A 24,992-nucleotide genomic window follows, 5' to 3' on the forward strand; every position below is an offset into this window, starting at 1 on the left:
AGCTCTTTGCACGAACCGAGATTATAAAATTGGGCTCAGATTTTATCCAGTCTTTTAGAACACTAGTTAAGATTTTGAGTAATTTACTCTGAGATCCTGCAAATGTGTGAAAACTTCTTTAGTTTGGTTAGTTGGGACAAAAGTTTTCTGCTAGCATTTTGGGTATAGAGGAAGTGAATGCGCTACCAAAGGCCAGCGCGTATTGATGGTGCAACATGCCCCGTTCTGATTACGACAATCAGCCCGCCACAAGATGCTCGGATGGAATGAGAAAACAATGGCAAAGTTTGTAGTATCTTTGCAACTTATACAATGACAATGAGATGGCCCAGTCACTGGTTCATGCTCAATCAGCCCCCTCACGTTTGTCGCGTCGTAACGTGCTTGATATGCTTTGCAGCCGTCTCTTCTCTTGTGATTGCGTTCGTAGTTCTCAATCCTGGGTGGCCGTTCATCCTTCTTCCTGATCAGACAGATTTGCTCCTATTTGCTAGCAGTAACCACAGCAGTAGCCGTAACACGACGTTCACTAATCACACAAAATCAGGTATTTCATTGAAAACTTTATCTGCGAAACTTCATCTGAATTTTGCATCGTGTGATCTAACTCGGAATCTTGTAGCAAACACAGGCAACTGCGATCTTTCCCGAGGAAATTGGGTACCTGATCTGACGCCTCCTCTATACACAAATGGCACTTGTAGATATATTCGGCCTTCCCAGAATTGCATTCAGAATGGAAGGCCAGACAGGGGTTACCTAAACTGGAAATGGAAGCCGGATGATTGTGAACTACTACGTTTCGATTCGGCACGGTTCCTCGAATTGATGAGGGGAAAGAAGCTTGTGTTCATCGGGGACTCGATCGCATCTAATCACATGCACACGCTTCTGTGTGCTCTCGCACAGGTGAACTTCTTCATCTGCTTGTTCAACAAATCATCGTAAGTTTCATTTAAAGCCCTCATCCTGAGGTAAAGCTGTCTATGCAGGTCGAAACACCTCGCAATGTGTTTCATGAAGTGAAAAACGACCAATCCAAATGGGATTTTCCTTCTTACAACTTCACTTTGACAAACATATGGTCACCATTTCTTGTGAACGACACAGTTGAGCACGACATTTACAAGATTCAGCTAGATATACCAGCAGATGTGTGGTCATCCCAATTAGCCGACTACGATGTGGCTATAATATCCACAGGATACTGGTATTTCAGGCCCAGTATGTACTACTTGAACGGCACAATGCTGGGTGTTAACTCTCGCTCTGGACTTAATATGACAGCTTTTGAAATGCTCCCTGCACTGAAGCTGGCACTACGGAATGTTTTGAAATACATGGTGAACGAGTACAGAGGAATCACCATACTAAGAACAGTGACGGTGTCTCATTTTGAGTATGGTTCATGGAGCAAGGGAGTTGGTCTTTGCAATAGGACACGACCGTATACTGAATCCGATAGGAAGCCGTCCTATCCTTGGATCAACAACGAGATCAATAAAATTCAAGTAGAGGAGTTAGGGAAAGCCATGGCTGCAAGACTGGAGGGATCAACGAGGCTGAAGCTTTTGGATGTGACATACAGTGCTTTCCTGAGGCCGGATGGGCATCCCGGCTCAACTTACAACGCCCCTCCAAACGACTGCTTACATTGGTGCTTGCCGGGGCCAATTGATATGTGGAATCAACTCATCTTGCATTATCTCCTTGAACAAAATTCAACTAACCCTTGATCTCTCGGTTCAATTAGAAGAAATGAGATTTCTAAATCATAATTTTAATAGAAATATATTTATACTCTAGCTGTATCATCAATAACGTTTTGATGAAAGATATTTATAGATTTTTATAGAAAAAGGGTGTCTTTTAATCTTGCAATGCTCACAAATAAGGGATTAAAAAATAAGCCTTGAACTCATGTGTTGTATAGGGTTTACATATACTAACCTTCCCAAGCCCTTGATTGAATCCAATACTCATGAATATTTGAGTGGTGCTTCACATCCATGTAAATCAGCTTGTCATAGCAGATCCCTAAATATTAAATTTGCACCCTAAATATTAAATTTGCAGGATTGCTGATGGTTAAATCTCATCTTTATGTCTATATCCATGGTAAGAAACCAACCAAAAAATGTCACATGACCTTTCTATCCCACATGGTTGATTTCTCGTTGATTTTTTCTTATGGTAATCTATTGACAATGTGTAAATAGCAACAGTTGCATGCCACTTTTTCCAATTTATACCCTTGCATGCGTTGGCAAATGCAGTAGCACAAGACTACAAATGTAAGGGAAATCAGGAAATGGAGAATATGTTTTTGGAGACATTTTGCTATGTAGTAGAGATGCTCTTAGGGTCAAAGGTAAAAAATATCTAAGATAGTATTAAAGCAACAATTGTTTGCGTTGCACATGCGTGACACTGAATTCTTGGGGAAATTTTTTGACCAATATGTAGTTGTTAATGAAGCAATTAGAGGATGGCCGCAAAAGCAATACTCTTGTCTAATCTCCATCACATTATCCGAGATTAATGATAATTATAAGAGTAAATTGGGAGTAATCTTGATTTCCACGATATCGTATTGATGCTATTAAGTGAAGAACACATGATAGAAGCTATAGTGCCAAGGGGAGAGTTAGCTTCTACAACTAAGGATAATGGAAAGGAAAAGAACACATATAAGAATGGACTGGTGTTATCACTCTATTCGAAGTTCTAGGTTCCAAGGTTGGTGTTCGTCACCTACAATCACGTTGTTGAGCTCGATATAGCATAGGTCTTCACAAGTGAAGCATAGGTCCTTGGGTTGTGTTCCAGTGAGAGGTCTAGGCTAAAGCATGGAAAGCTAATCTCATGTGCCGGTTTGGTGAGAAAGAGGGCTTGACCTCAATGATGGCTTGGAGGCTCTCACCTCCACGAGAGTTCAAGAGTTTAGAAGGGGACTGTAGGGTTCAGAAGTGGGATAAAATTGAGACAACTAGCTAGGAGTTCCAGAGTTCAGATGAGGTTGTAAGGTTTAGCAGGAGCTCAATGTTGAGGAGTGGAGAGCTAGTCTTCTTCATGACTTCAAGGAGTAAAGGGTTGAGTAGGAGGGTCAAGGGAAGAGGGAGGAGATAGAGGGAGGTGAACTTAAAGGAAGGAGGAGAAGGGAAAAAGAGGAGGGGGAGGGAGGGGGGAGAAGAGGAAGGAGGAGGAGGAGGAAGGCCCATGGTAGAGCAAGGAGGAGTGAGAAGATGGGAGCAAGGAGTAGAAGAGTAAGGAGTGTAAGGGCATGCTAGAACACAGAAGTGTATGCGAGCATCGATGCAATGGAGATCAATCACATGAACACATAAGTGAACTTAAATAGTGATCCCTAAAGAGTGAACTTGAACATTGAACTCCAAAGAGTGGGAAGAGAGAGATTTATACATATTGGTCTCTACATAATTCATAGGAACCTCAAGGGTGGGACCTCTTTTGTAGGAGACCTCTTGGATAAGAGTCTCTCCACTTCTCCTCTACTTTTGTAAGACCCTCAAGGGTGGGACCTCTTTAGTAAGAGTTTCTACACTATTTGGAGGGACCTCTTGGGTCTCTACACTTTTGGAGGGAGCCTCTTAGGTCTCTATACCTTTTGGGGGGACCTCTTGGGTCTCTACACTTTTTGGAGGGACCTTAAAAAGTGTAGGTTTTTAGTCTTTCTCTCTCTAATTTAGTATTTATCGCTCTAAATCCTATTTTGCCAAGTATGTGAGCTTTGCTACTACTCTACACACACAATGATCTCATCTTTGCTACTCTAGACTATGCTTTTGGCCCTTGTTGCTGGAGGGGTAAGAACTCCCCAATCGGATTTGATTACCCGTCTTGGCTTATGGCTGAGTGTATAGGCATTGTTGTGATGTCATTGTTTGCTCAATTTTTAGCCAATATCAACCATTTCTTCAAAAAGACATGCATATTCCCTTCAAGAGATAGGGCTCTTTGAAAGAGGCGATTGTTTGTTTGAGCATCTATCTATTCATGTAGGTTGAAACTGAGCATGGGTAGATGGTCATGAATGGTGAGGGACACCTCCAAGATAACTACTATCTAGCTTCAGTATATTTGATGCTGTCCTTGAGTGGTTTGTCATAGCTACCTCGCATCTATGATGCATGTTTGTCCAAGGATGTGATAAGTGTTTCTTGGATTGTCCATTTGACCTTGAGTTATCTATTTATTAGTGGCCAATTATGAGGAGCATCTTCCCTTGTTTGGATCATGTCTATTCACATCCAATCTGTAGCGATGGGGTATCGCATCAAACGTGGGATGCATTTGAAAGAAGATGGATCTTGTAAATACTCAATGAGCTACTTCTCTCTAAGCATCTTCGACCTACACCATGAAGGTTGTGGCTCCAATTTGTCACTTAGGTCTGCAGTGATTTGTGCTTCTTCTAGGAAAGCTAAAGGTGGTGCCCTACTTAATTGTAGAGGATCTAAAATAGGGAACATTTTGGATTGCAGACTTGCATGGTACGTATTCCCAACATTGGTGAACAAATTCTGCATGAAGCCATTTATAGGTTTGCGAGAGTCCACTTGAAGTATCTGGTTTGGAAGTTTTGGTCGGCAGGACTATATTCGGATATCATACAAGATGCTGGCGGCAGTGACCCATAGGGAAAAAGAGTGAGTTCATGATTACCCATGACAAAGAAAAATAGTTGATTGGAATTGAGGGTTAATATAGGAACTTTATTTAAGTAACTCCAAGCGAGTGGAAACGACTGATAGAGTCCTTGAAGACTAGGGTGTGGAACACAAAAAGTACTCAGATTGTTCTTTGATTGATTTATGGATTAAGAACTGGCTGACACATGATTGGAGAGAAGAAGAAGATACGCATCCAAACATGAAGAATATCTAAATCAGAGGCATTGGCTACATCCAACTATGCGAGGCAGAGCGGTATCAAATTTAGAGTTCATTTCCTGAAGGAGGTTGGCAGGGGAATTTGTCCAATAGGACCGATGAGCACAAGAAGAGAGTAATTTAATTCCCATCAAACAAATGAAGGCTTTAGTCTCCATTGTTGTTACAAAGAACATGATGGAGGGAAAAAAGTTTAAGAAGGTAAAACATGAAGTTCTTGAAGACTTTGTATCGGAAAGTAAAGCTGATGTCAGGAAAATTCAAGAGGCTCTTGATGTGAGCGGAGTGAGCAGAAAGGGATATGCTTCAATATTTAGAGTTGTGTCATCAACATTAAAAGATCAATGGATAAAACATGTTTTGTTACCAACACCAACACAAGTGTGGAAGGAACGCGGTCATCTCAACCAAGAAATTGATAAGTTCATTGGACAGTCCTTTCATATCGAAAGTGTATATGAAAGTGATTAGGGAAGCACTACATATAATGCTTGGAATAATATTTTGTAGATCGTGAACAATTCACATGGTTCTCCCTTCACACTCTTGGTGGTTTTCTTCCCAAAATCCATGGTATGCTTCAATATTTTATTTAGAGTTGTGTCATCAACATTAAAAGATCAATGGATAAAACATGTTTTGTTACCAACACCAACACAAGTGTGGAAGGAACGCGGTCATCTCAACCAAGAAATTGATAAGTTCATTGGACAGTACTTTTATATCGAAAGTGTATATGAAAGTGATTAGGGAAGCACTACATATAATGCTTGGAATAATATTTTGTAGATCGTGAACAATTCACATGGTTCTCCCTTCACACTCTTGGTGGTTTTCTTCCCAAAATCCATGGTATTTTGTCCCCTTTTTTCAAATTGAAACCACCTATGACCTAAGCATAATAAATGCCACATGCCACCTCAACATACCACTTCCCCACACCTTCTAGCACTCTCATTGGTACACCTCAAATCCCTCTCTAATCCCTTGAAATTAGGAAGCACTAATTGGAAGCCCTTTTGAGACCCCAAATCTCCCCTAATGAAATAAGTCTTCCAATGGTTCTATCGAGGAATACTACAAAGGCTTCAAGCCAAGAAGAAAGTTAATACATCACAGGTTAAGCGAGGGTTAAGCTAGCTTTTAGATTGGCTCAAAAGGAAAGGAGGCAGATTTTGGAGAACTCAAATGCAGTACAAAGACATGCTTAGTGGAGACACTCAAATATATTTGTAAACCACAAATGGGAAGATAGAAGCTAAGTGCTAAACCTTGTTCATCATCAATAGATGTCATTAAATGTAACATTTTGTTTTTTGCAATGAACAATGACTTGGATCTTTCATTCATAAGAAGTCATTGTATGCAACCATTGAAATATTTGAAATGTACTATATATATTTTTATTTCAAAATGTATAATATTTTTATCACAAATACACATAAACATAACTAAGACATTCTAAAATGATAGTGTTCTCACAATTCAACTCTACTTCCATCTTGTAAAATATACAATGCCATACAGACTATCCTTCTAATGGTTTGCCAACTTTGCTTGGAATACTTCTTCTGACTTTGATTGGATACCTTTTTGCCTTGAGCTGAGGAGCAACTGAACTCTTCTCATCTTGTGCAAGAGTTGTTGTTGTTGTTTGCAGCTTGGTCTTCATCTATTTTGTCGGGAAGGCCACCAAATAAGGCTCTCGATTCCTTATGAGCTTATGCTTTCCATAACCTTCCAAGGAGAGGGGATCCTTTACACCACAAGCTAGTGCCCAAGTAGTATATGTCAAATAGTAACCAGCTCTTGAGCCTTGCTTTCCAGCATAACACCAGAAAATAATTAAAGTAGACCGCTTCTCTATCAGAATGATCTTATCTGTTTGCCACGATATAGGATGACCACCCAAGACTTTTGACACACTTGAAAAAAAAAGTAATAGAAACTCCATTGTTGTTAAGCAATTTGCTAAAAATCAATATCTTTGCAGCAGATAGGTCTTTAATATAATGAGAAATGCTTGATAGTTTACCAAGCCTAGGAATTCAACTTCCAGCTGCCCTCAAGAGAAATGTATCATCTTCAACGAACAAATTCCATACACGAAACACACTTAGATTTAAAACAAACCATTAAATTGCATATCTAAACTCCAAATTCAAGAAAGGTAGGTGCCTTACCTCAATATTCTCATCTTTCTCAAGTATGTCATTGTTAAACAAGGAGATACCCATCTCTTCCTTCCCCTTGGAGCTCTGACTGATATCCAAGCTTGCTGTGAGGTTCATTCATGCTTGGGTTTCCTGGAAAATTGTCTCATCCACCTCTTCATACATTTTGGCTTGCTCAAAACAGATGGACAATTCTTTCGAAGGATTGAATTCACCCTCCCGCTCTACCAAAGGATCGTCATCAATCCTTACTTCCTTGTCAACCTTGCAAGATTGTGCAATAAGGGCAATTGCATAATTCTGTCTCAAATTTAAAAGGCATTGTATGTCATACAACAATACATACCCTTTTCCCTCAATATTGAACGAGGGAAGAATGGGCATAATGAGGTTGGAGCTTTCAGCCTCAACGTCATCCACTAGGACTGCATCTCTTAGGGTCTCATTTTTTTTAAGGCCACTAGATCCAATGCTACAACTGCAAGCTCCTCCTCTTTCAGGTCGATCTTCTCTTCCACCTCTGGTAGGTATGACTTATCTTCTGTTTCATCTTCATCATCACTATCCTTTGTGTCCTCTATTGATCCATCAGCATAGTGTACATACATGGCAAATGCAAGTGACTCCTCAAGTATCCTACAATTGCCCTTGTGTATAGTGCAGATTCCCTTGTGGTAGTCTTCAAAACTATCAAAGAGCTTGTGCATTTGATACCTCATCCTCTCATTTTCGGCAATGTCATTGATATGTAAAAAGTCTTATTGTTGACCATTTTTGGTCCTTCAACTGTTAGTTTATTAAAGGATTCATACACCTCTCTAAGAAAATCCTTGTGCTGTGTCATAAGAGACTACAAATCCATCTCCTTATTGAACATCTCATGGTATTTATGATACTGCATTTGGCATTATGACTTTTGTAGAAATTCAAAGAGTTGCAGTTGGGATGACTTCTTTTCCTCCTTCTCCTTTCCCTTAGCAACTAATTGTCCACCTTTGTCTGAACCTTTCTCATTGGGCTTTCTTCTCTTGACTGCATCATACAAAATTAAATTTGAGTTCTACACATATAGCTGAAAAGAAACAAAAGCGCTCAAAAATAAATTCTTACCAGGAGATTCCTCCTCCCTTACAGCATAAGCTGAGAGGTCAATGTTCTTCCTGACTGGTCTTGTTGCATCACTTGAATGGTTAGCCCCTCCTCTTTGAAAGTTTGTAGATAAATGCTATATGAGTGTCTTTCCAGTTAAATAACTGAAATCACATTTTCTAGCAAAACATTCTATTGATGCAAATCAGGGATGTTTTTATCGAAGGTATAGAAATATAGTATTATAATATACTGGCGAAATTTTTCATAAATTATTTTTAAAAGTTTCAAAGAATTGGCGAATTATATCTTTTGTTAGAATTTTTGTTTCAAAACTTGGCTAAATATTCTAAGGCATTTAAAAAACTTTCTATTTTCACAAATATACTAAAAACTAGTTATATTGAAAACTCTGTCTTTTTCGTTTTACATAATTTCAAAATACATGAAATAGCTAGCATTTAGAATACTGTAGAGTATGCAAAACATAAAATTGTTTAAGGATAATGAATTTCCTTCAAATCCAATGGGAAAAGAAATTTCTCAAAGTCTAGTTTAAGTAGTCCAAAAAAGCTAATTATAGCCTTTTCTTTTACAGCTTGACTTCTAGAGTGCTAATGCTCTATCATACGGAAAGCTACTAACATCATAAGAACAAGAGTATAATCTCAAGCTAAGATCTAAGTTATCATCTAGCTTATTACGAAGCTTATTCTTCAAATAACCGAGAGTACTAATACGCCTTTTATCCTCGACTGATGAGCCAAGAATAAAGGTTTGACATAAATTTGCAAGCTTGAAGTACTCAGAAATGTTATCTTGTAGGAATGTACTGCGAGAGAGCTCATTCCAAAGCCGAGCCATCGAACCTTGCATTTGAATATTTTTCATTGAATTACTTTGCTGGTGCATGACTTCTCCAAAAAGGGAAGACTGTGAATAAAGCTTTCCAAAATCCAACAAATCATTGTACTTTATATTGTCCATGTCAATGTCCCGTCCAAAGTGTTTTTTGAGGGCATCCAAATGATTCTTTAGACCTGCTTTGATACATTCAAAAGATCCATTGACCCAAAAATGTGAAAATATGATGATAAATGCTTCCATTAGGTCATTTCGAGGAAACCTACTTCTAATCTCATCTACCACTACACTTGCAACTTCACTAAGAGCATTTTTCACTGTTTGTACTTTTTTTTAAAAAGCCTCTATTTTAATGTATTGTAGTCTTTGTGTCGTTTGTTTCCTCTCATCATCCTGAAAACCTGATTGTTTGCACGAAGGCAAACATATCCTTCCTAATCACATGTTAAAAGTGAGGAATCCACATCTAGGTCTATTAAACTTTTCCAATCTTTAAACAATTTCTCGTCTTAAAAACTGGAGCTTGACTTCTGATCGTATGCTATTGTTATACTCAAATTAGTGAGTTTTATTGCCTTGACATATTCATTGATATAAATATCCTTCGATTACGACATTTTACTCAACATATTCATTTTTTCTAAAAGTAAAATAATTCCACACAATCCCAATATCAGATCTATGTTGATTAGTTTATGATACAAAATATTTACATTTTCAACCTCTTCTTCTGCCTCCATGTGCATTAAATAGACCAAAGTCTTGTATTCATCCCATAATCTTTTCACTGACTGAACCAAAAATATCCATCTAGTATCCACATTCTTCAAAATCTTCCTCCTTTTTGAACCCAATGCTTCTACAATAACTCTAAATTGATTGTATCTTTTTGGACTCTTGCAAAAGTAAGAGTAGCTTTTTTTAACCAACGTCTCGATTCGTTATACTGATGGAAATGTGGACACAACTTTGTAAGCTAGATTTATGCGATGAGTCATACAATATATCCCAACACAGTAAGGAGCATATTTTGTTTCTATTTATACAGAGACCATTCCGACAACCTTACAAGACTGAAGCACCATCACATGCAAAACAAACAAGTTTCTTAACCATCTCAGACTCTATCACGCCTCCATACTCTTTTAAAGCTTGGATCAAAACTTGCACTAAGTTATTAGCATTGGATTCTGAATTAAGTTTGTGTACATGTAAAAAATATGATTCTCTTATTGTTTTCTACCACGTTCAAATGCATTCCCAACCACGATGTAGTATCCACAGCTGTGTCCTCATTAATATCATTTGCAAATGTTGGGTTCCTTGCGCATGCTTCATTAAACCGAGCCAAGACATTCCCAATGTTACTCTCTACCCATAGCATAACATCACTGTCCCATTTTGTGATCCCTACAAGGTGCTTCTTGTTAGGATCCAAATCTACTTGACGCCTTGTATTCAAAACAACTTTGCTATTTAGAGTATGCAATCTAAAAGTGCTTTCTATGGTCATCCCCATCTCCTTTGTACTCATGTTATTTATCTCTACAAGCTCATTTCGAAGGACTTGATTGACATACTTCCATTTTCCTTTAGATAACTCAAAATCAATAGCCTTATGCTTAGATCCTTCCATCCCTAAGCCATATGTAGGATCAAAACAAAAATAGTTCTAAATGTTCACACTTTGATAGCCATATGGACTAGCATGCAAAGTCCTTCACGGGCAACCTCTTCTAGGAGGACTATTTTACTTTGAGTTTGAAGGGGTTCTCCCTTTTTCTCAGAGGTTTCTATCGGATTGAGATGGCACTATCAACCTCAATCCTTTCTTTTTGGCTCTTGAGCTTTTCGTGCATTGCATGATGTATCCCGTATGGAGCTTGCTCTAACGGTTTTTCTTTAATACTTAATAGAAGTCTCTTTTCACACCAAAAAAAAAAAAAGGTTCTAAATCTAAGAAATGAAACAACTTTATCATAGCCCAACATACATGAAATTGATATCAACTTATTAAAAAAAGAAGGATCACATCACATCATGCATACCAAACAATAATGCATATGCATATTCACAACATAAACTTTAAAAAAATAAATAAGCATATATTTCTGCAAGTTGTCAGCTAGAACTAAGGAACTTGGTCCTAAGTCGTGGTGCCTCTTAGCCCCCTGCCTTGTGAGCGCAGGAACCAGACACCACTTCCTGAACCAATCCCTTCTTTCATGTTTGAAATCATAATGCTACACTACATAAAGCATGCCAAACCAATTTTAACTTGCTCTATACAATGCAACAATAAATACATTAAAAAAGAAAGAGCACATCACAGACAATGATGCATATGCATATTCACAACAGAAACTTTTAAAAAATAAATAAACGTACATTTCTTCAACTTGTCAACTAGATCTAAGAAACTTGATCCTAGGTCGTGGTGCCTCTTAGCCCCCTGCCTTGTGAGCCAGACACCACTTCCTGAACCAAGTCCTTATTTCATGTTTGAAATCATAATACTACACTACATAAAGCATGCCAAACCAATTTCAGCTTACTCTATACAATGCACCAATAAATACATTAAAAAAGAAAGAGCGCATCACAAACAATGATGCATATGCATATTCACAACAGAAACTTTTAAAAAATAAATAAGCATACATTTCTTTAGCTTGTCAACTAGATCTAAGAAACTTGGTCCTAGGTCGTGGTGCCTCTTAGTCAACCTGTCTTGTGAGCACAGGAACCAGACACCACTTTCTGAACCAAGCCCTTATTTCATGTTTGAAATCATAATACTACACTACATAAAGCATGCCAAACCAATTTCAACTTACTCTATACAATGCACCAATAAATACATTAAAAAAGACTTGCTACCCATGTGACAGCAGATCTGTTGCCTACATATCAGCCTTAATTCTTTGCCTACTGTAGTCAATCCTCTACAGCTACTGGCTATGGTGTATGAAAGACCAGATAGAGATTACACATACCAGTTTTTAGTAGCACCCAAGCTTTAAGGCATCTCCTTCTAAAGCATGCCAAACCAATTTTAACTTGCTCTATACAATGCAACAATAAATACATTAAAAAAGAAAGAGCACATCACAGACAATGATGCATATGCATATTCACAACAGAAAATTTTAAAAAATAAATAAACGTACATTTCTTCAGCTTGTCAACTAGATCTAAGAAACTTGATCCTAGGTCGTGGTGCCTCTTAGCCCCCTGCCTTGTGAGGGCAGGAACCAGACACCACTTCCTGAACCAATCCCTTCTTTCATGTTTGAAATCATAATGCTACACTACATAAAGCATGCCAAACCAATTTTAACTTACTCTATACAATGCACCAATAAATACATTAAAAAAGAAAGAGCACATCACAGACAATTATGCATATGCATATTCACAACAGAAACTTTTAAAAAATAAATAAGCATACATTTCTTCAGCTTGTCAACTAGATCTAAGAAACTTGATCCTAGGTCGTGGTGCCTCTTAGCGCCCTGCCTTGTGAGCACAGGAACCAGACACCACTTCCTGAACCAAGTCCTTATTTCATGTTTGAAATCATAATACTACACTACATAAAGCATGCCAAACCAATTTCAGCTTACTCTATACAATGCACCAATAAATACATTAAAAAATAAAGAGCACATCACAAACAATGATGCATATGCATATTCACAACAGAAACTTTTAAAAAATAAATAAGCATACATTTCTTTAGCTTGTCAACTAGATCTAAGAAACTTGGTCCTAGGTCGTGGTGCCTCTTAGTCAACCTGTCTTGTGAGCACAGGAACCAGACACCACTTTCTGAACCAAGCCCTTACTTCATGTTTGAAATCATAATACTACACTACATAAAGCATGCCAAACCAATTTCAACTTACTTTATACAATGCACCAATAAATACATTAAAAAAGACTTGCTACCCATATGACAGCAGATCTGCTGCCTACATGTCAGCCTTAATTCTTTCCCTACTGTAGTCAATCCTCTACAGCTACTGGCTATGGTGTATGAAAGACCAGATAGAGATTACACATACCAATTTTTAGTAGCACCCAAGCTTTAAGGCATCTCCTTCTAGAACCATGGATGTTGATGACGGACAAATTCCGCTACTTGTGCCGATGGTTGTGGAATTAGTTCACCTTGCTTCCCTATTCCTTGGCTAGATTGAGAATGTTATGGTTATGTGTTGTGTTTGCCTCCATGGTACCTCTTGCAGACATGAGAAACTAGGTCCACACAAAGGCCTAAGATTAATCCTTATACATGCAAGGGAGATAACCATTTGGGAGGGTCTATCCTATTTTTTGTAAACCTCGACCCTTAGGCACTCTTGCTAGCATGTGATCCTAGCCATAGATTTATCCTTGACCACCATGAGATGGCATGTGAAACTATGTGACTAGATGTATCCTTGACATAGCATGAGGCAAACCCTTAAGGGGGGGTATGTTAGGAGCTTGGGGAATCGTGTTAGGAGCTTGGAGATTCAGTGCTACAGACGAATCTGCAAGGTCGGTGGAAGCTTTGGACAGATGGCAATGCAGCAACCTCCATCTCGAAGCATGACCACTTGCACACATAAACACACACCATTATGCACACACGCACGTGCACACGTACATAGACATGCACGTGTGCATGCATATGCATGCACTCTCGCAGGTGTACATGCACACCGGCACATTAAAGATGCATTCAGTTTTCTTCAATTGACTTGCATATAGAGAAAACTTGAATGTGCATCCGCAGTGCTCCTCTCAATAATTCACAATTATGCCATGCCAAATCGTTTTTAATCCCCAAGCATGACCAAATGAACAAGATTAAAGAAAAGCATACATTTTTATCAATGAAAAGTCAAACATAGAAAGTAGAAAAAAGAAGTTAGTGCGTGTACCTCTTTGCAGTCTTCGTTTTGCTTTTGATCATACAAAAGAGGAAGAACGAGAAGAAATGTTTATGGCAACAATCAATGGCTTAACACATGCACACACATGCACACACATACACACACATACCTTACATGTATATTCATAGTTCTTTTATATGCAAAGATGCTAATGAAGAAACAATTCCATACCCTGCAGCACCGTTGCCCACTCTCGTTTTGTGGCACTCCGTTCTTCTGGACATCCAAAGCAAGATTGAGTGTGCCATTAATTAAAGAAGTACATTTTGATTGCAAAGACTTTGTCTCTAGATTAACTGTTTGAGCACCATCTTCTACAATCTCTCGCATTGTTGCCAAAAACCCAGACATCTGTTGCGTAGGGATTTCTGGCCAAGTTGAGAAAAGGTTTTTCCAATCTTGGTTGTGACCAAATGAGGATTTCTGGTCTATTCCCATTGACACAGAAGCAGGAAAACATGTGACCATTTGAGCAGAATCCAAGAATTGCTCACATTACTGGAAAGATAATATGGAACATGACGACAAAGCAAGTGAATTTCACATTTTTCTGGCAATTGAGATGTTTAACCTGAGATAATCATACCAGTCCCTTGTTTCACTTCCTCTGTAGAATTGGCTGCTGCCGACAAATCCTCACCATCCCAGCTTGGATAGATGTGAAATCTCACATCCCCTTTGCAAGCTTGCTCATTGGTTTCTGTATCAGAAAACAAATGTGGCAATTTGGTCAGAATCCAATGATTGCTCATGATTGCCTTAGATGTTCAACTAATTAGTGATTGAACTTTTGATTTTATCATGCGGTGTACTGATACCTGTGCTTTGGCGTCTGATTGATTTAAATCCGTCTCCAGAATTGTCTGCTAATAGATTCTGACCAGTTAAGCTTGGATATTCCCGACATCCCATGTTTTCTTTGGAAGGTTGGTTGTCAGCTGCTGTGTCTGACTGCAACAAGTGGTTATGAATATTATCTTCACTCTCCTGCGACTCATTTGAACTTGAGTCAGCTGCACACACTAAACATGGAAGAAGCTTCTGTGTGGCCAACAGACACGATGAAGGCTTTTTGGAGACGCCCATTTCAGGATCTGATAAATGCTCCAAATCCATGTTTCCTCATTTTGAAACCTAGTAATCTGTGCCCATTGATAGCCTTTACATATCAAAGATTAAATTGTTTCTTTGTTATATGTAAAAGGATCCACTGTGGTCACAGCGGGCACTGGTACAAGGAGAGTAAAAAGGGATTATGAAGAGTAGACTGTGTGCAGGGTCACTAAATGCAGAGCGCAAGAGGATGTATTGAACTGCAAAATGATCAAGTGGCGCTGGTACAATTGGGTATTACCCAAAAACCTATCCAGTTCTAATGTCCTTACCCAAAAAAATCATGTCCTCAAATTCTGATTGTCAGACTAGCAAGAGCTCCAGTAATAGAGAATGAAAACCCCCATGTATTACATAGCTTGAATCTGAGCCTGCACAAGGCCGGATTAAATTTTTTTAATATAGGTAGAACAATCCTAAGTGATCTTCTCGTTTGGAAGGATTCTTATCATCTGGTAAGCCCTTGCATTTGAAAATGTCATCATGTCTAGTCAATGGAGAGTTGAATCTGGGCATGCTGACAAAAGATTGTTGAGCATATGCTGTCTTTCAATTAAATCTATGCTGTCTTTCAATTAAATCCACTCTCAAACCATGCTCTATATTAGTGCCTGCAAAATCACTATCAGCAAAGCCTTGGGATTAATAAAATTATGGGAGCTACTGCTGTCCACCAGTATATGATCAAAGTCTTGCTTTAATATATCTCTGCTTTGAATATAAGCAGTACAATCTCAACAGAGAACGAAGTAGTATGTGCCATCATATCAGTTGTGACTACAGGAAATTACCTGCCTAACTGTCACATCCAAATGACCACCTGCAAACAGAAGTCATTATGTACCTTTGTAGGATCTCAAGAAGGCACTTCTATTCAAATCAAATAACAATACCTGTCCATCCCACTATCCAGAAAGAGCCCACTTTTGAATACTAAAAAAAGAGGTTATAAAGCATGTTGTGAAACTTAGCTCAGAGTTGCAGTTTGAATCAATTCCGGTACTAGTATGCATTTAAAGAGAAAAGGAAACACAAGAAGAGCAATACACTCACCTGAAATATAAAGAATTATCGCAATACCAACATGCACACTTGGCAAGAGCATACAGTAATATTTCAACACATTCAAATGGCTTGCGTTGCCTACACCAAAAGGTTCTTTGTCGCAAGAGGTGTGAAAGAGTTACCCCTGAAGATTGCCTATAGGGCCAATTGATGTTGCAAACATAAGATTGAAGGGATAAGGGTCGGTTAAGGGTTTCTTCATGCCAGGAGTAGTGATGTTGTATTATTTTAGCTTTGCACCCAGTTGTTCTGCATCCAACTCGTCATTGCATGCTACTCACTGTTACTTTTGTGATTAGTTTCCATGTTTATGATGTGCTATATGTTCAATATACATGTATATGATAGGTACTTCCATTACAAAACATTCCACATGTATGCATGTGATGATTGACTACAATGAGTCCTACCTTTTTAAAGCTCTAAGCAACTTAGTTAACATAGTTGAATACAAAGTTGTTATATATTGATTCTATTAATCAAGATAATTAAGATTGAGTTTGAACAAACAAGACATAATACAAAAATGAGACTCAATTTAAAAATTGCTTCATAAAATAAGACCAAGTAGAAAAAAGTAGATTGCAAAGGTTGAGTATGATTAACATTCATGAAACAAGATCAATTACATCCATGAAAGAAGACCAATCTTTACAATTTTTCTTTGCATACGTCAAGTCTTTTGCTAAAATGAAATTTAGCTTTCTATAATCATCCAAGATTTCATCAACACACAAAACGTCCTTTCCATTATTGTTCTCAGGCATCCCTCGAGATTAGATCTCATTTGCAAGGTTAAGATCCCATTTTCACTTGTTTTTCTCCATGTGCAATAGATGACATTCAAAAAAATTTCAAAAAAAGGAAGGATGAAAAGGCGTCTCTCCAATGTGTTGTTTACATCCTTGCGAAACGATTCCACGCTGCCAACTCCATTCCCCACGCCAGCCTTGGCGGAATACTCCTTGGAAGCATCCTGAAGCTGTAGCTTCAAGTCCTGGAGGAGCTTCACGGCCTCCTCAATGTCAGCAGGGTCAGCCTTAGAAGGCTTGAGAGATCGCACAAGGCCCCCCTGCTTCTCGATAGCTGCCTGCTGAGCAACCAAAGAGAGACGCAAAGTCTCGAGCTGGTCCGCCGGAGCACCCATGCGAAGGGGTGGGATTAATCAAGCTGCAAGCCAAAAGAATCAACTCCTGCAAATCGAATCAGCGACACAGAGTTACAAAGGGACGCCAGGAGCAAGCAATGAAGCCGAGAGGGGACTCAAACAGAAACTCTAACGATCTCTTACATGAATTGGGGCCAAATCGCTACGATAATGAGCTCTCAGGAGCAAAATAGCTCCGATAAGCAGCTTGAAAGGGGACTGTGGCAATCTGTAGGGGGGGATGAGGGGAACTTGAAATGATTCTTGCCGGGTAAATTGCTGCAGGAAGATCGATTTGAATGCAAAACTAGCGAGGCGATACGATGCGATTAGTGCCTCCCTTCCCACAATAGCTCCACCTCCCCTTTTCCGTTGGATCTCACCCTTCAGATCTCGCCGCGTGGACGCTCCAGATAATAGGGTTTCCTCCTTTTTTTTCCCACCTCACATAGGATTATCCTCACTCCACATGTGGAAGCTTTATCCTTTTGTTTACGCTCGAGAGGTGGCTAGTGCTGCCCGTCTTCATCACCCACTTGCTCACTCTCATCACCCACACAAGGGTCCATTGGTTTGAAAAATCAATCCTCATCTTGTGCACAATAGCAATGATAATAGAAGCTAGAAAGCTATTGGTTGACCTCATTGGACTAAATTTTATGCTCTTATGGATTATTACATGTATTTCCCTAATCATGCGACCAATCATGTCTTAACATCATAAAATGCTCAATTACATCATTGAAGAAATTAACCAACAATAGACCATGAGTGAACGGGATTATTTTTATACTAAGTAAATGAATACCAAACAGTACCACTTTTCCTTAACTACAATCTTTGAAAACACACTATTTTAGATTCTTGAGTAAATCACAATAATATGAAACTTGGTGTTGCCCTCTACCACTTTCAGTCTCCATTCAGGTTCTCATTATAAAGCACGTGCACTAGAAATGCATGGTATGCTATGAATTTGGCACTTAACAATATTAAACATAATATTTTTTGAAAAGAATTCAAAATTTTATTGATTAGTAGAAAAGGAGAGAAGGGGGCAGGGGGAGGGGGAGGACAACCCATCCCTCTTATTTATGAGGGTCAAAATTTTAAAGCTCAATTTATTCACAACATCTCAGCCCATTGTGCATCAATGTTGTCAATGTAACCTACTACAAAATCTATTGAACAAAAACGATGTGCATTGGCGCATTAGCAAAGGCTTCCTCGCCCATCAGCAAAAACGATGTGCATTGGTGCATTAGCAATGACTGATGATCCAAGGGTTTCAAAAGGGTGGCATTTCCATGAAGATTATGGATATAGAGATCAAGAGAGAAAGGCTAATAAAACGCTAGAGCACACGTCTTGATAGGACAAAATGATGCCCACACGGGGCTGGATGGCTAATGTGGGTATGGGATTGGGTTGGGAACATGGGTGGGCTAATATAGACATGGCAGAAGAGGGGGTTTCTTGATTCTTCCTTTCTTCCACTGTCACCCTTTGCTCATTCATCAATGTGCATCCCTAAAGCGAGCTGGGAGAGAGGGGATTACAACATGTTATGTATCCCCATAGACATTGGATTATATTAGGACAATATCTAAGGACATATCTTACCTTCCTTAGCACTCCATGAGGACATCTAGAGGTGCAAGTAGCTAGGAAAGGTCTTGCTCATATGGGACTTCAATGCCAAGACCAACAACATGTGTATGTATGTGTAAAAATAGAAAGAGAGTATGTCCCCCTATACATTGATACATACATTTAAGTATTTGCATGTGGCATTTTAGTTTAGTTCATTTCTTCTTATTTGTTGTCATAAATCTATAGAATCTTCCACTATAGAAGATTGTGAGACTGGATAGATGGCTTAAGTGCTTGAGGGGTAGATTTATATTTAAAGCCTCTATTGACTGGCAAGTTCTTTGCATTGTGATAAATTTCTAAATATATAAATGTATAGAAGTACATGATGAAATTTGACTTACTGCGTATTCACTACTCTAGCTCTATTCATTAATTTAGTTTAATTTTTACCTACTTTTCGTGATCATAAACTAAGACTAAAGAAATACTTAAAATATCTAACAAAACACCTTCTACCAGGCCATTATAGAAAATTCCATTCTTTAAATTTGTGTCATTTTAATCATTTGATTCTTCTTGCTAAGAATCTACTTGTTGTTTATGTTTACCTATGTACGTAGTGTCCTTTCATGTTCTTGTTGAAGATAGAAGCATGAAGAGATATATCCCTACTATATGACTTGATGAGGGGTAGACATACTGCTAATGATGGGCCTACCATAGGCTTAAGTTAGCCAAATGTGCATTGGATATAAGGGCACAAGTCTTCTTTTGGTGCTTAATTGTATAGATCTAGCCAAAATTTTAAATTGTATATATAATATGTTGGCGAAAGTTTCCAAATATATTTATTTATTATATAAAACTTTGGCGAATTTTCATGGACTTTATTTATAATTTTATAATCTTAAAGGCTAAACCTAGCTCTTTTTTTAATTTTAGTTTCAAATTGTGGCGAATATACTAAGCTTTTATTTTTATAAAAGAATATAAACTTTCACAAGGCATATAAAACTTTCGCTTATTAACGAAACTAACGTGAAAAAATCATCCCTGATGCAAATAAACTTCTAGCAATAGAAACAGGATTTGCTCATAAACACGATATAGGGTAATCCTAATCTACATAAGACTCAAATCATGTTTTCAAGAAAACCCCTTGGCCACATAATATTAATCTCCAAACTCCATATAAAACATGCGGTCCAAAAAATTTTAGGTAAATCTTAAAGAAAATAGTAATGATCATTCAAAAGATGAAGCAAATGTCTAATATATGATGTAGTGGAATTGGATAGATCAAGAAAACACTTGGAAAGGTAGATCAAGACTATGGTGTACTTAAGTACCTGTAACCTTTCTCTTCATGGCTTTTGCACGAGTGTAGCTAGGTGAGGATGATGGTGGGACACAAGCCAAGGTCTAAAGTGTTGTCTAGATGAAGATGAGGAAGAAGATGACGAAGAAGATGAACATGAGGAAGAAGATGAAGATCAAAACTGTTGAATGGATGGAGAAAAGTGAAGATAAGAGGAGATGGCACATATATCTATGTAAGTCACACTTGTCAGCCACACATGCCAAAAATGATCTTCAAGGTACTACTGAGTTAAGTATCTAGTGATTGCATTAACCTATTTTAGACCAAGCCGCCAGACTTAATCATCCCCCTTGTCATCTCCATCTCGAGTTTCATCTTCCTCCCTACAGGCTTGTGCTATCCAACCTCACCAGCTCTATCACACTGACCCAATACAGATCCAGATCCATCACCCAGACCCACTATAGCTTTAGCTCAACCCATCAAGCTGACACCCATCAAGCTAACACCCATCAAACTATCACCAAAAACCTCAACAGCTCAATCACACTAACCCACTACAGCTCAATCTCCATCACCCAAACCCAGTACAACACTAGTTCAACTAGCTATATTATACTGACCCACTACAGCTCAAGATCCTCAACCCATCAAGCTGACAACCATCAAGGTGTCACCCATCAAGCTCTTGTTATCTACATACTAATAAGGTTAGTACTTTTTATAAACTGGTCTTTCTCTATGCATTCGATAGACTCTTGCACACCCATTTGCTAAAAAACATGATATTCTAGTTTGTTTAAGAAAACGGCTTCAAATCGCATTTTTTACCAAATACTAGCACGCATAGCATGTTTTGTCTATAAACATGATATGGGATGTTTTTATGCAAAGAGGGCCCCAAATCGCGTTTTCTGGGAAATATTCCTGTCCTCTATGGAGCAAGGACTAGGATCTAAGGAAAAGTAAGGTCTAGACAATCACAGATCAATAAAACACTACCATGTCACATTGGTCTTGTCAGCCACACGTGCAGAAAACGGTCTTCTAGGTGCGTGTGCATTTATTTGATAATCATTGCTTGCACAAATTTTGAGACCAAACCGCAACTAAGTAGAGTTACCCTTCTCTTTTCATCTCTATCTCTAGTTTCAGTTGCCTCCAACCTTACCAACTCACCACCTCCATCACACAATCCCATTGCAGCTCCAGCTCCAACCTCACTAGCTCACCACCTCCATCACAGAGTCCCAATGTAGCTCCATCACCCACTGTAGCTCCAGCCCCAACCTCCCTAGCTCCATCTCCAACCTCCCTAGCTCCAACTCCAACCTCACCAGCTCTAGATCTATTCTGAACCATCAGTTAGACCTCTCTGTCATCAGGACACACAAAGCCCAGGTAAGCAATTTGTCACCCATCATTGGTTTTTTCCTATTGTTAAGGTGAAATGGCCATTCTCTAGCTTTCTCTCAAAGACACTTTATGAGTTGTTTTTGTTGAGCACATCTCATATGCATTATAGAGTTTAGGAGGATGGTGGAGTCTGATTGATTAGATTATGGTGCAAAGGAATTTGCTCAAAAATGCGATTTTCAGCATTTTCTAAAACAGGCCCTTAGGTGTGTTATCTGACCAAGTACTTATCGGATGGGTGTGCCTCTTTGAGAATATTTCAATACCACCTAGTTTGTGGTGTAGGAAAAGTATTGTGCCCATCGGATATCCTTTGCATGGTCGATTGAGCATTAAATACTATTCTTGCTCTAGTGTCATGCACATCCGAAAAAAACACGCTAATAGGTATGTTAACCGATCAAGAACTTATGGGATGGGTGTGCCACTTTGCATGTAAGTCAATTCCACCTAGTTGAAGGTGTGTGCAAAGTATTGTGCCCATCGGATATGCTTTGCATTGTCGATCAAGCATAAAACAACGTTTTTGCCTTAGTGTCATGCACAATCATGAAAAAACACGGTCCTAGGTGTGTTAATCAAACAAGTACTTATCGGATGGGGACTCCACTTTGTAAGCAAGTCCGTTTCAACTACGTTGAGGTGTGCGCAAAGTATTATCACCATCGGATATGATTTGCATGGTCGATCATGCATTATACACGGTTTTTTCCCTAGTGATATGCACATCCACAAAAAAACACGCCCTTAGGTGTGTTATCTGACCAAGTACTTATCGGATGGGTGTGCCTCTTTGAGAAAATTTCAATACCACCTAGGTTGCGGTGTAGGAAAAGTATTGTGCCCATCGGATATCGTTTGCATGGTCGATCGAGCATTAAATACTATTTTTGCTCTAGTGTCATGCACATTTGTAAAAAAAACACGCTGCTAAGTATGTTATCCGATCAAGCACTTATGGGATGGGTGTGCCACTTTGCATGTAAGTCAATTCCACCTAGTTGAAGGTGTGTGCAAAGTATTGTGCCCATCGGATATGCTTTGCATTGTCGATCAAGCATAAAACACCGTTTTTGGCTTAGTGTCATGCACAACCATGAAAAAACACGGTCCTAAGTGTGTTAATCAAACAAGTACTTATGGGAGCTCTAGTTTGCACGCAAGTCAGTTTCAACTAGATTGAGATGTGTGCAAAGTATTGTCACCATCGGATATGCTCTGCATGGTCGATTATGCATTATACAATGTTTTTCCCGTAGTGATATGCACATCTGCAAAAAAACATGCCCTTAGGTATGTTATCTGACCAAGTACTTATCGGATGGGTGTGCCTCTTTGAGAACATTTCAATACCACCTAGGTTAAGGCGTAGGAAAAGTATTGTGCCCATCGGATATGCTTTGCATGGTCGATCGAGCATTAAATACCATTTTTGCCTTAGTGTCATGCACATCCGTAAAAAAACACGCTGCTAGGTGTGTTATCCAATCAAGTACTTATGCGATAAGAATGTCACTTTGCATGTAAGTCAATTCCACCTAGTTGAAGGTGTGTGCAAGGTATTGTGCCCATCGGATATGCTTTGCATTGCCGATCAAGCATAAAACACCGTTTTTGCCTTAGTGCCATGCACAACCATATAAAAACACGGCTGCAGGTGTGTTATTCAAACAAGTAATTATCGGATGGGGGCTCCACTTTGCACGCAAGTCCATTTCAACTACATTGAGGTGTGTGCAAAGTATTGTCACCATTGGATATGCTTTGCATGGTCGATCACGCATTATACACCATTTTTTCCCGAGTGATATGCACATCCGCAAAAAAACACGCCCTTAGGTGTGTTATCTTACCAAGTACTTATCGGATGGGTGTGCCTCTTTGAGAACATTCCAATACTGCCTAGGTTGAGGTGTACAAAAAGTGTTGTGCCCATCGGATATCCTTTACATGATCGATCGAGCAATAAATACTATTTTTGCTCTAGTGTCATGCACATCCATAAAAAAACACGCTGCTAGGTATAATATCCGATCAAGCACTTATGGGATGGTAGTTCCACTTTGCATGTAAGTCAATTCCACCTAGTTGAAGGTGTGTGCAAAGTATTGTGCCCATCGGATATGCTTTGCATTATCGATCAAGCATAAAACAACGTTTTTGTCTTAGTGTCATGCACAACCATGAAAAAACACGGTCCTAGGTGTGTTAATCAAACAAGTACTTATCGGATGGGGCTCCACTTTGGACGCAAGTCCTTTTTAACTACGTTGAGGTGCATGCAAAGTATTGTCACCATCGGATATGATTTGCATGGTCGATCACGCATTATACACCGTTTTTTCCCTAGTGATATGCACATCCGCAAAAAAACACGCCCTTAGGTGTGTTATCTTTCCAAGTACTTATCGGATGGGTGTGCCTCTTTGAGAAAATTTCAATACCACCTAGGTTGCGGTGTAGGAAAAGTATTGTGCCCATCGGATATCCTTTGCATGGTCGATCGAGCATTAAATACTATTTTTGCTCTAGTGTCAAGCACATTTGTAAAAAAAACACGCTGCTAGGTATGTTATCTGATCAAGCACTTATGGGATGGGAATGCCACTTTGCATGTAAGTCAATTCCACCTAGTTGAAGGTGTGTGCAAAGTATTGTGCCCATCGAATATGCTTTGCATTGTCGATCAAGCATAAAACAACGTTTTTGCCTTAGTGTCATGCACAACCATGAAAAAACACGGTCCTAGGTGTGTTAATCAAACAAGTACTTATCGGATGGGGGATCCACTTTGCACGCAAGTCCGTTTCAACTACATTGAGATGCATGCAAAGTATTGTCACCATCGGATATGCTTGGCATGGTCTATCACGCATTATACACCATTTTTTCCCTATTGATATGCACATCTGTAAAAAAACACGCCCTTAGGTGTGTTATCTGACCAAGTACTTATCGGATGGGTGTGCCTCTTTGAGAACATTTCAATACCACCTAGGTTGCGGTGTAGGAAAAGTGTTGTGCCCATCGGATATCCTTTGCATGGTTGATCGAGCATTAAATACTATTTTTGCTCTAGTGTCATGCACATCCGTAAAAAAACACACTGCTAGGTATATTATCCGATCAAGCACTTATGGGATGGATGTGCCACTTTGCATGTAAGTCAATTCCACCTAGTTGAAGGTGTGCACAAAGTAATGTGCCCATCAGATATGCTTTGCACTGTTGATCAAGCATAAAACACCGTTTTTGCCTTAGTGTCAAGCACATTTGTAAAAAAACACGGTCCTAGGTGTGGTATCGGATCAAGTACTTATCTAACCGACACGCCACTTTTCATGAAACTCA

At 39.0% G+C, this 24,992-nt stretch overlaps 1 protein-coding gene and 1 pseudogene across 2 annotated transcripts; one reads left to right on the top strand and one right to left on the bottom strand.

Annotated features, from left to right (window-relative positions):
* The first annotated feature begins 312 nt into the window (after positions 1–312).
* On the top strand, positions 313–1,736 carry LOC147903714 (protein trichome birefringence-like 25 pseudogene; annotated as a pseudogene). Its single transcript, XR_015540714.1, has 3 exons — positions 313–547; positions 632–909; positions 993–1,736. The product of XR_015540714.1 is annotated as a protein trichome birefringence-like 25 pseudogene (transcript).
* A 13,959-nt stretch (positions 1,737–15,695) lies between these two features.
* Positions 15,696–17,485, bottom strand: LOC147903715 (glycine--tRNA ligase, mitochondrial 1-like). The gene is made up of 4 exons (XM_087372245.1): positions 17,453–17,485; positions 17,003–17,354; positions 15,888–15,895; positions 15,696–15,804 (listed from the first exon to the last, which is right to left on the bottom strand). Exons 2-4 carry the CDS (start codon positions 17,306–17,308, stop codon positions 15,696–15,698), a joined length of 423 nt encoding a protein of 140 aa, XP_087228371.1. The 5' UTR covers positions 17,309–17,354; positions 17,453–17,485.
* Positions 17,486–24,992: the final 7,507 nt, after the last annotated feature.

The sequence above is a fragment of the Dipteris shenzhenensis genome, chromosome 3 (assembly GCF_047967505.1).
Source record: "Dipteris shenzhenensis isolate YYH24624 ecotype China chromosome 3, Dip_SZ_1.0, whole genome shotgun sequence".
In the NCBI taxonomy this organism is placed as follows: domain Eukaryota; kingdom Viridiplantae; phylum Streptophyta; class Polypodiopsida; order Gleicheniales; family Dipteridaceae; genus Dipteris; species Dipteris shenzhenensis.